At 45.5% G+C, this 12,423-nt stretch overlaps 1 protein-coding gene across 1 annotated transcript in view; it reads left to right on the forward strand.

Annotated features, from left to right (window-relative positions):
* Nucleotides 1-12,423, forward strand: part of LOC144178841 (ATP-binding cassette sub-family G member 1-like) — an 80,314-nt gene that overhangs the window by 37,429 nt on the left and 30,462 nt on the right. Inside the window, exon 2 of the mRNA XM_077706972.1 lies at nucleotides 1,147-1,269. Within this exon, the coding sequence (XP_077563098.1) occupies nucleotides 1,147-1,269 (123 nt within the window). The remainder of the gene's footprint in view (nucleotides 1-1,146; nucleotides 1,270-12,423) is intronic.

Below are 12,423 nucleotides of genomic sequence, written 5' to 3' on the forward strand. Positions count from 1 at the left end.
AAGAAATTTCGATGCGTTTCAATGTGATCTCCTTACGGAAGCTGGAAGATAGACGCACTTCTTCACCAGAAAATTTTGCACCTGACGTGTCGAATCAGCTGGCTGGTTGTTTCTGGTTTTTTCCTTAGCGCCCTCTTGAGACCACAGAGCAAAAAACTATAGGAATAGTAATGCCTTAAATCCTAACTTCGTCTCCATTTCTCGACTTTTGAGTCGGTGATGGTCGTTGATGGTGGCCCTCACACCTTCAATGTTTTACCCGCCGCGGTGGTTCAGTGGCTAAGGCGTTGTGCTGCTCAGCACGATGTCGCGGGTTTATTCCCGGCCGCGGCGGCCGCTTTTCTGATGGAGGCGAAAAGAAAAAAACCCCGTGTACGAGATTTCGGCGCACGTTAAAGATCCCCAGGTGGTCAAATTAATCTGGAGCCTTCCACTACGGCGCGCCTCATCGCCTGCGTTGCGTCGGCGCGTTATACCCCACAATCAATCAATCAAACCTTCAACGTTTTTGGCGTTTTATTAGTTCCAGGCTTCCCGCTACCTGGAAGCTATCTTAGAATGCATGTGCAAGCGAAAACGAACTTGGAAAGGCTGATGAACCCGGACGCTACGACATGTGGAATGCGACGCTGATCTGCGCACATTCAGTGGCTCTTCACGACGACGGTCCAGACAAAAAAGAGAGTGCTGCATTTAGGAAAACGCGGGCCTCGTTTTTCTGATACATAAAATCTGATTAAGCGCTTACGGGACAAACCTGGTCCCTGCCCTGTCAGTTATGTACAGTGCATACAGGTTTAGGTGTTTATAGTCGGCGTCTGTTTTCTGTGCTGTTTTGAAATACTACAACTGAACAATTTTGCAAACTTGCAGGATGGTCGAGATTTTCGGAACAAATTAGTGATTCTCGTGAGACAACGTTGAATAGACATGTTGCAGTGGCTTTTATTATGCACGTGTGCTAAAAGCCCGCGCTTTTTTTATCACGTGATACGATGCATGCCAGAGAAAATGTTGCCCACATGTGCGCATGTAACAACTAAATTGATTCCATGGTACTGCTCAAATACAATAAGACATGTAATATATTTTGATATGTTCATCGAACAGAGATTCTCATGCGGGCCTCGGTTGTTCTCATTGCAGTGACTGTAGACGACCAGCGATCAGTGACCAGCTCCATCGATAGCAGAGCTAGCGGCAGTCGGAACTTCGAGAACATCAAGATAGAGTGGAAAAATCTCCGATTTACGGTGAAGAACGGAAAAGGTGAGTCCAAGCCAAAGATTTAGTTTCAGACCCTCAATGAAGCGAGTAGGAAGAAGTCATAGTTGCTTCATATCATTTCCCATCTGCGCGTGTGTATATAAGCATATTGACTTAATCCTTTCGGCCCTGCTTTTTTTTTATTTCAAGCAAAACAGTGTTGTCTGTGTGTTTTCCTAAATTTTCGGTTCTCATAAGGCCACAAACGAAAAATAAAGCTGGAAGTAAAAGTAATAACAGATTATTGAGGCAATTAATTAGGACATCTGGAAATTAAAAATTTTGTGTAGAGCAATGACATCACTTTCGCACATTTTCCTAAATTTTATGACTATATGAACCTACAAACAAAAATTCAGCGTCGTAGTGCACGTATTTATAGATTTACAAGCTTGGGAATAAAACTGAGACCGCCATTTTTTTCACCCTCAGTGTCGTAATTTCGACTTCACCGGAGCTTTTTCTTTTTTCTAGCGAGTAGCTCCACTAAAATGAAACAACAGTAATGTATATCGCAGTATGCATCATGGAAGGACAATTCCACAAAAAACTAGCAGTTTTGGTTTCGTTCTCTATGCGCTAGAGGAACTACAAAGTGATGGCGTCAATTGACACCATCAGGGCCGAAAGGGTTAAGCGGCTTATTCGCCCCAGTAAAACGTCAAGTCAGATGGGCGCGATCCCCAACCATTTTGGTGAGCTTTGCAGGCTGTAAACTCTTCTTGCGGTGTTTAGTTATGCTCCTTTTTGGTGCTTTTTCGTGGCGAAAGAAATGAAAACGAAACACGGGAGGCTTGTAAGAGTTTTTTGTGCCCACACCTTCTAGGCCCGGAAAATACTGTTCGTCATTTACACGTATGTTTTAATGATCGCACCATTAGCAAAGTAACGTTTCTGTTGACTACGTGTACACTAAGCTTGATGTTCTTGCGGAATTGAAATGCCTTACATTATCAAATGAACGACGTGACATTGTTACTCTGCAAGAACAAAACGGGGAAGGGGGGGAGGCTGACATAAAAGCTATAATTACAAGGACTCGTTGGATCAGGAAATTAGACCGCAGGCATGAAGTACTTCCATTTTAGACACGGGGCCAGCACTGGGTGTATTTAACTGTTTCGAAGTTTTAACTGTTTATCAATGCCAGCCCCAGAACAACTCCGCTGCTAAAAAAACTGTCGGGGATACCTTGAAAAGTAATTCGAGAGTTTAATAAAAGGCTTCCTTTAATGAGGCTTCTGAGACGCCTTAAAATGGGTGGTACCTATAATTGCAGTTAATCATGCGCCACAAAAGTTTTTTTAAGATAACTTTTTTACTTCTTTCGCAAGCTAAGAAGCATTAATATCTTTTTATGCAACGCTAACACGACGGGTTCAAGCTATGAGATTTATTAACTCTTGTCCATACTAACATTTTGTGCCTCGCTACTGTTTGCTTTTTTATATACGCAGCTACTTCTGGTTAATATTATGCAGGTACATTCGTAAGTAGGTGTTGGAGGCTTCCGGACTATTTTATGTTGCGTTTTAGCTAAATGCTCCCATCATCATCATAAGCCTACACAAGTCCACTGCAGGATGAAGGCCTCTCCCATTGACCTCCAACTGCTCCTGTTCTGCGCTGCTCGAGCCCACAGTTTACCCCCGAAGTTCTTTATTTCATCCCTCCATCGGATTAGCGACGTTCTTCTAGACTGATCTCTTGGTATCCACTCAGTTACCCTAATTGTCCACTGGTTGACGGTTCGTCTCACGGCATGGCCAGCCCAAGTCCATTTTTGTTTGTTCTCTGATACGGGTAGCTCGTTTCCTGTCCATGAGTGTCACTCCTAACATGATTCTTCCATGGCCCATTGAGCCGACCTAAGTTTGCTTTCTAGTTCTTTAGTAAGGCGCCAAGTTTCAGCTCCGTATGTCAATCGGAAGTATAAACTGGTTGTAGATTTTTTTGAATGACAGGGGTAGCTTACTTCTCATTATTTGGGAGTGCTTGCCGAGTGCTCCCCAGCCCATATCTATTCTGCGCCGGATTTCTCACTCATGGTTGGGGTCAGCACTAACCATCTGTCCGAGGTACTTTTATTCTTTTACTTCGCCTATTGTTTCGTTTCCTAAGCTAAAGGGGGCGTTCTTGGTATGCTTATTCCTCATTACTTTAGATGTATTCATATTTATTTTTAGCCCCACGGGCGTGCTTTCCGATTGTAGTTCCTCAAGCATTGTTTGCATGTGTTCTGCTGTCTCACTCAGCAAGACTATGTCATGCGCAACCTGAAACGGCCCAAGAAGTGCACGTGTATTCTTAATCCTCCTATGTCTTCCCTTTCAAGCTTTCTAAATACCCCCTCAAGACATGCTGTGAATAGTTTCGAAGAGATGGTATCTCCCTGTCTTACTCCCTTTCGGATGGGAAATTCATCGCTTTGCTTGTGGAGGGTTGTCCTGCCGCTGCATCCCATATATATATATATATATATATATATATATATATATATATATATATATCTTCTAGAAGTCTAATGTAGGTTTCTTCTATATTCCCTGGTCTTTTAGTGCTTCTGAAACGGCTGCAGTGAGTACGGGATCAAACGCTTTCTCGTAATCTATAAATGCCATGTAAAGGGGTTTAGTGTACTCAGCGGATTTTTCTATCACTCGATTGACGACCATGGTTGAGCACCCGTTCCTAAATCCTGTCTGCTCTCTGGGTTGTTGGGAATCCAGGCTGTCGCCTGTGCGGCTAACTATACCTTTGGTAAACAGCTTGTAAACAACTGAGAGTATGCCGATTGGTCGGTAATTCTTAAGGTCGTCGGTATGTCCCTAGTTATGAATCAGAATAATGTTGGCGTTTTTCCAGCCTATGGACACTTTTAGAGTCCTTGAGCACGCTGAAATTAGTGCAGCAAGCTTTTGCAGTACTATATCTCCTCCCTCTTTCAATAAATCATCGGTTATGCTACCTTCGCCTGCAGCTTTTCCTCTTTTCATCTCCTTGAGAGCCTTTCCTACTTCCTCTTTAGCTAGCGGTACATCGTAAGTTAAGCTTGTACTTTCAGTAGTTTCCCTCCCCCGATCTAACGTCGCTGGCATACAACCTGGTGTAGAATCGTTTTGCTACCTTTATTATCTCGTTCAAGTTGTGCGTAATGTTGCCCTGCTCATCGGTGAGTGCGTACATTGTCTTTCCGATGGCTTGCTTTCTCTTGGTTGCTTTCAAGCTTCCCCGTATTTGCAGCCTTTTCTCGATCACTGCCTTGTTGTATGCACGAATGTCGTTTTGTTTTACTTCTATAAATCAGTTTCGACAGCTCGGCTAATCCAATCTGATCCGCTGTACTTGACACTTTAATGTTCTTACGTTTGGCAATTAGTTTCGTCGTCTTCTTAGCTAGTTTTCTAGTTTTATTCCGTACATGTTGCCTCTATTACAGCTGCTGCTGATTCACTGAGTGCCGATGTTAGGTTGTCATTTAACCTGTCTACATTGACCTCGTTCTGCTCGTTCAGAAGCGAGAATTTACTTTGAAGAGTTATTTTAAACTCCTGCGATCTGGCTCTGACTGATTCCATGAGGGTTTTTTTTTTAGTTTTCACGAGTTTCCTTCTTTCTTTTCTGAGATTCAGCCTTAGCTTCCTAGGATCTAACCATCCTATGATCGCTACTCCGAATCTTACTTAGCACCTCTACGTTTTGCACGATACCCGAGTTGTCACTTAAAATGAACTCAATTTCGTTTTTGGTTGTACTGTCGGGACTATTCCATGTCCATTTCCTGTTGTTTCGTTGGTAGAAGAATGTGTTCATCAACCTCAGGTTATTTCTCTCTGCGAATCCCACCAGTGTATCTGCTCGACTTTTGCGATTGTCTATTGCAAAATTTCCCACCGACCTTTCTCCCATTTGCTTGTTACCGAACTTTGCGCTAAAATCTCCCATCACAATCGGGAACTGCGTTGTGGCCTTCTTCATTGCTGATTCTACGTCCTCGTAGAAGCTGTCTACGGCTTCATCATCACAGCTGGTTTTTGGCGCATACGACTGTACTATCTTTAACCTAGTATCGCTTGTTCAGCTTGATCACAACAGCCGCCACTCACTCGATAATGCCGAAAAACTCCTCCACGTTTTCCGCTATTTCTCTGTGGATTAAAAATTCCGCCCCGTGTTCTTTTTTCTATTTATTAGTATTTTTTGTCAACGTTGTCTAGTAACAACGCAGCTTTAGCCAAGTTGCGGATACAAGAAAAGTTCTTAAGCATTCTTGTTCTTGTCGTATTCGACGAAAAAATATAATTTCATTGAATACAGCTTTGGTTCATTAAATAAAACTGCTTTGTCGCTATAACAATAATATCAATGTTTTCGCAAACTTCAAACAAATAACCTAAATTTTAGGGAACGTAGATGATGCAGTGGCGACGCCCCAGCCACTTTTGACTAAATCTAATATGACGTCACAGAATCTTGTTTGTGCGATTGGCTGTCACCGACCAAAGCCACCGCCAAGAAACAGGACTGGGCGATTGTAGTGGGGCCTCTAGTTTTATTTGATCGTATTACGTGAATACTATCATACATTTACACACTTATAACCATGTTTTAGTGCTGGTCTCCATTGCGTTGCTGCTGCGCATACTGCGTCACTGTAGCGCTAAATTTGAATATTTTTCTGAAATATTTCTTGTGTTTTTTCGGTTAAAAAATATTTTCCGTTGCTGTAACAGTGGTGTGTGAGCTACAAAAGGATAATTCTTCCAGATTGAAGAAGGTTGTACTTTGTCGTCATGGTGGCTTCTAAAGCACACAAAGCAGTTTAATCGCCCCCTGAGGACCTGCCATATGCACGGACTTATCGTGTTTTACCTGGTGATTGTCCTTTCCTCGCAAGCTCCGAGAAACGCACACACGAGTGGAAAGAGCGAACTCCGCTCAAGAAGGCGTACCGACAGGTTTTCTTTTTTTTTTTTTTTTGTTAGCGTTGGAGTGAATCAGTCAAAGGTCCTCACGTCGGCGTGCTTCGGTACACACCCCCTATAAACGGAATAGCAATCAAGAATTGGTTGTAAGACACCCAGCTTTCGAAACGCTTTCGACATGCTTAGGTATCAATTTTTCACGAACTCACTTTTTTTTTCAACAAACCCCTCTCCTAAAATATCGGTAAAGTAGAGACATTCAATCTATGCGATGAATGTTCTCTCCGCCTTCGATTTGGCGTGTGCTAAGTACACGTTCTGTACGCAGGCAGCTTCTGTCTTTCCTTATGACGGGCTTAGAGAAAAGGCTGTGACTTACAGCTCACGAAGATTCCCCTGCCTCTTGAGGAAAATCATATAGCAAAAAACTCCTATGCAGCTATGTGCGCACGGCAAATCAGGTAGCAATCAGCCTTAATCGCCTTTTATTCCTATCTTGTTGCCAATGGGACGCAAAAGCCCACCCTAATCATAGCAGAATGTATGGATATTACGCTCTCTCAACCGGGAGTAGAATGACCGTTGCCAAGGCGTCAGCGCCTGCAACAGCGGCTTTTTTGTTTCTGCAAGTAGTTCGCTCACGGGTGTTTGTCGCTAAGGGAGTCTCTCTTGTTAACTATAAAAAATTGTCGAGGAATAAACAGAGCGGCAAATGTTTCATGATTGATATTCAGTATAGGGAACTGCATAGAAACAGGTGTTCCCGATAGTTGAATGCGGCATACTATACGGCTTTTGTCTTGCGCTGCTGAGCTCGGGGTCGCGGGTTCGATTCCCAGCCGCGGCGGCCGCTTTTCTGACGGAGGCGAAAAGCAAAAAAGCCCGTGTGTACGAGATTTCGGTGCACGTTAAAGATCCCCAGGTGGTCAAAATTAATCCGGAGCCCTCCACTACGGCGCGCTTCATCGCCTGCGTTAGACCTTACAATCAATCAATTAATTAATCAATCAATCAATCAATCAATCAATCAATCAATCAATCAATCAATCAATCAATCAATCAATCAATCAATCAATCAATCAATCAATCAATCAATCAATCAATCAATCAATCATGGTTTATGTGTGCGTCCTCTTCTTATTTAATAGAAAGCTTAGCTACATTCGTGCGAGGCTTTACCTTTGGCTATTGTGCCGAACATGTTGATCACTCTAGTGCCGAACCACGAAAGGTTGAAATGCGCAGGTCACAGGATGAAAAGAAACGTAACAGCTTCGATTGCGAATATTTAAACCTGTCCCGATCAAATGTTCTTATATACAAAAAACATATAGGAATATTTTCATCTATTTTCGCGATACTCGGGCAAGCTGGCACCGGCCTTCAAATGAGGTGATTCACTGCTGAAATTGCTGAGCGTTGAGTGACCACGCGATTCCAACCTCTTGATACGGTCGAGGCTCAAGTACCTCGAATTGCATCCACAGGACATGGAGGATAAGGGGATGAGAGTCGTCCGGTTAATTTTTAGTCAGTAATATGCTTCTGTTGACCTGAAGACGCGACAGTCGATATGGTGCGTTGATGGCGCTTGCGTCTTCTCCGTGTGTGTCGTCTGTGCGTGATGGTGAAATGTTACTAAACGCAATTAACAGCAAGTGCTTTCCGAGTAAAATTTCGTACCCGGAGAGAGAGAGAGAGAATAAACATCTTTAATTTCGAGCTTAAAGGTGCAGGATGGTGAGGGCACCGGTGGGGGGCGTCCGCTAGTCCGGGATGCCCTGGTCCTTGCTGGCTGCTCGTGCCCTCTCTATCAGCATGCGCTGGGTCGAGAGGTCCGAGCTGGACAGCCGGTCCACCCACTGCTCGTACGTAGGACGGGGATTGGGTGTGAGGGATGGGGATTGTTGGCACTCCCAGACCAGATGGTACAGGGTGCCTGGGTGGGGGCAAAAGTGGCAGGTACTATAATACTGGGTGGGGTAGATATGGTGGAGGAGGGTACAGTGCGGGTAGGAGAGTCGGTCTGTAGCCGGCGGAGTGTGGTCGCTTCGGCTCTGGAAAGGTGGGAGTTGGGTGAAGGGAAGCGTTGACGCTCGTGTCTGAAGTGAGCGAGAATGTCCGCGTAGCCATTGAGTGTGTGGGGGCCTTCTCCGTGTCTTGGCACTCTTCGGAAATGGCCCGGAGGGTGTGTACTCGGGCAGCGGCGTGTGCCGCCTCATTTCCGTCGAGAGACTCGTGTCCAGGGGCCCAAACGATATGGATGTCGGGAAGTTTCGGGATCGCATTAAGGATCTTGAGGGCAAAGGGTGATGTGCGGCCGAGCTGGTAGTTGCGGCATGCTACTTGCGAGTCCGTAGTGACTGTAATGTATTCGTTGTTTGATGTGGCTGCTAGGGCGATGGCACTTTCCTCAGCGGTGTTTGTAGAGATGGTGAATATCGTGGCGGCTGTGACTTCGGTTCCCCGGTGGTCGATAACCGTGACTGCGTGGGCGGGTTTGCGGGTGTAGCGTGCGGCGTCCGTGTATAGTGTCGTATAGGGTTACCTGCGTGCTTCTTCGTAACCGCATCGACCCGTGCTTTGCGGCGTGCTTTCTTGTAACGGGGGTGCATATTCCGCGGCACGGGAGCTACATGAATGTGTTGACGGATGTGGAGGGGGACACGTTGGGGCTGGTCTTCTTTGGGCGGCACCGGGTATCCGAGGCGTGTAAGCGTGTCTCGTCCGGTAGGTGTCAGCTTGAGACGGGTGATTTGGGAACAATGATGAACTTCGTGCAATTCTTCCAAAGTATTGTGTACCCCTATTTGGAGCAACTTGCGCGTGGATGTTGAGGGGGGCAGGCCTAGGGCGAGTTTGTAGGCTTGGCGGATAAAAGTATTGAGTTTTTCTTTTTCGACGGATTTGATAGCCAGGTATAGTGTGCCGTAATTTAGACGACTGATCAGTATTGCTTGCGTTATTCTGAGAGTGTCCTTTTCCTGAAGGCCGTAGCGGCGGTGGGCGATGCGTCCCACGAGGTGTGTGAGTTGTGTGAGGGTGCGTTTTAATGCAGGTAAAGTTTGAGAGCCGCTTCCATTTTTGGGTATGCTGAGGCCGAGTATGCGGAGGTGGGGGACTGTGGGTACTGCTAGGTTGTTTATAGTTAACTCCGGATCGGGGATTGGGTCTGTTCGTTTTTTGTAAGTTCGGGCACAGAGCGTGAGGAGGGCGGATTTTTCTGGGGCGCATTCTAGTCCACGAGCTCGGAGGTACGTTTGAGTGACGTCTATGTCTTCCTGAAGTGCGTCTTGTTGAGCGCCGGTGCAGCCGGTCGGGACCCACAATGTGAGGTCGCCAGCGTAAAGTGCATGACGTAAATTGGGGATTGCTGCGAGGAGTGGCGGCAGATCTTTCATAGCTAAGTTGAACAGCAATGGTGAAATGACGGATCCTTGTGGGGTTCCCTTGGGCGCCATTGGGAATGGGTCGGAATGGAGATGCCCAATGCCTATCGTTGCCGTGCGGTTGGTCAGAAAGCAAGCGATGTAGGAAAATGTGCTTTCGCCGCAGTTCGTTGAGGCAAGACCTTGCAAGATAGCATGGTGTGCTACATTATCAAATGCCCCTTTGATATCTAGGGCTAGTATTAATTTTTTGCTCTGATTATTCAGGGTACCCGGAAGTCGTCAGAGTGTTACGGAAGGGAGGCATGCTCAGCTAGAGACGGAAGTGTGGTGACGTTGAGCAACACGCACACCGGTACATATTGTCATGTAAAGAACTCGTTGCCTCTCTCACTGTCACAGAAAAAAAATGTGAACACACAATGTGTTCGGGCTAAGCTCCTCAAGTATATTGAACGGCAATATATCTGTTTCTTCACACCAATAATGCCGCTGCGTGGCGAAAATGAATACACCCTTTGAGGGTAAAAAAATTACCATTCCTTTCTAAAAAAAGTTGAAAGGAGCGCAAAAGCTAAAAGTGCGTCCAACCTCCGCTGGAAGTGCGTCCAATTGATCGTCAAACCTCCCAATACCCGAATCGCAGACAAAGAGCGCACCCGTGCGACGATTTTTCGCGCACTAAGTAAACGCATCTGCGAACGATCTAAATGTATACCGATACGTGGTTTAGGACATAAAGGTGTTGATCGATGCGCGTATTGTCTTATATAGAAGCGTTCCTGTTCCGCAATTTTCAAGTAACCGTTTTTACTTAATGGAAGCCCGGATTCACGCAGACGCCGTGTCCAGAGTGTTTATCGGAGCTTTGGGGTCGACCAACCAGTCTATGGAGAAATGCATTAGTTTTTTGACAGGACAAAATCTATCGCACAAACAAAACTTTCGCTCTAAAATTAACCTCCGCGGAACTGTGGGCAACTGCCAACTGGGGCGTGAGTCTATTGAGCTAGGGGTTGTCTGCGATGCAGAAACAGCCAGTGTTGTTACGGTGTTATTATTCTATCTTCACGTGGGTTGCAGTTTGTGAGAGAGACTGTGCAAAAGGCTCCCATCACCTAAGAGGAACGACACACTGGAGGAAACGTTAACTATGAATGAAAATGGTATATTTAAACTAAATAGGGTATGCGTGCAGATAAGTAAGGAATGTTGACTAATAAAACCTAGGCTTTTGTAACCTAAACACCAGAACAGAAAACGGCACCATTTGCGCTATACCCAAGGTGATAAGGAAGTGTGGCATCTACGTCCTGTATTCCGGCCTCGAAAAATTATCATCAATGTCCTATGTAGTGAACCGCCACAAAAAGAACAATCACTGCGTTAAGACGCACGCCACGGAGTTGGCGGGTTGCAAAGTAAGCGTCGTGTACAAGGTGCCACTTTCGTGCGGAGAGTGTTACAGACGCCAGACAGGTAAGTGCGTCAATAAGAGGCTCCGAGACAAGCTGCGGGGGGCAATTTCGCTGATCATTACCGCCGCTTTCTGTGCGTTCCACTCTGACAAGACACGTGTACTAGGCTGTTTGAGTGACAAGGCCAGTTGTGAAATGTTCGTGGCCTGTACCTTCAGCGCAAACGATAACTGTGTCATAGCCGCATCTGTGGCCGGGTCGAGGAAGGAAATAGATTATCTGCCACGTGCGCAAAACTGAGCTAGCCTATCTGCTCGTAAATGTCCCCCTATTTTTTTCCAAGTTTCGTGCTCGCGCTGTTGTTTGCTCTTGTGTGTGCGAGTCAAAATTTCAACTGATGTCCAGCGCTGGTTTTGTCTGATCTAGTCCATTTGTCTCGATATTACCACACCGTTTGAACGTTTCAAAGCTAGCCTCGCAGTTTAGATGAGGAGAGTAGTTTTCCAGTTGCTTAGTTAGTTAGACCCCGGAATTGAAGCCAACAAAACAAATACGATGTGGTCAACTCAGCCCTATAAAATTTTAATACATTATTGGGGCAGGTACTCCTGCAAGATAGCAGCTTGACGACTGTCAACCGGAAGTGTTGAGAATGTTTCAGGGGCTGCTCTTCTTATCGGTTGTTTTAAGGGTGATATGCCCACAGGAAGACCCGGATGCACACCAAACACCAAAGCTATGCTGAGATAGTCTAGCTAAGTTTCTGGCTGAAGTTTCAAAATTACCACCAAGAAAAAGCACTGGTTTTTACAGGCATGAATACTTGATAATCTTGCGAAGGTTTTCCGACGACTTGCCTATCAGTGGCGCACGTGGTCGGCCTTGCTCCAACCTGTCGAGTGCAAGAGCACCGGCTCTTTCCTAATGTCAACCCCGATCGGAGAGTCCAGCCAGTTTCTCTTTTTTTTTTTTCTGAACTACGTACGTTCGGTCGGGTTTCCCTTGTGCATAAATATTCATGGTCACCTCCTGCGTAGGAAACGCGTAATAACCATCTGGCGTGCGAGATCTAGGTGGCACTTTGGAACTTTTTTTATTGTCTTCCTGTTAGTAACGCAATCTGCAGCCCATCAATTCCGAAATTTGTTACGCGAGCGCTCGAGGAAGTTTTCACCGTTCTTTTCTTTGAAATTTTGTTAGGCCACCAATTAGGGTAACATCTGTGTCTGGCATAGCGCCAATTAGTAACGTACTATCGGTAAGCTACTCTAAAAGTCTAAAGTGGCCCTCGTTACGCCAGGATTCTTTTCGATTCATAAATTTTGTAACCGCCAGAGATGGCGTGGAATTGATGGTTTCGCAATATTAGGCAGGGAAATGCGTCTGTTTTTAATTTACTGAACGTTCTGAGAAAATTTGCACAAC

This window comes from Haemaphysalis longicornis, unplaced genomic scaffold (genome assembly GCF_048455015.1).
Source record: "Haemaphysalis longicornis isolate Haplotype H1 unplaced genomic scaffold, Haemaphysalis longicornis Haplotype H1 scaffold_4, whole genome shotgun sequence".
Classification (NCBI taxonomy): Eukaryota; Metazoa; Arthropoda; class Arachnida; order Ixodida; family Ixodidae; genus Haemaphysalis; species Haemaphysalis longicornis.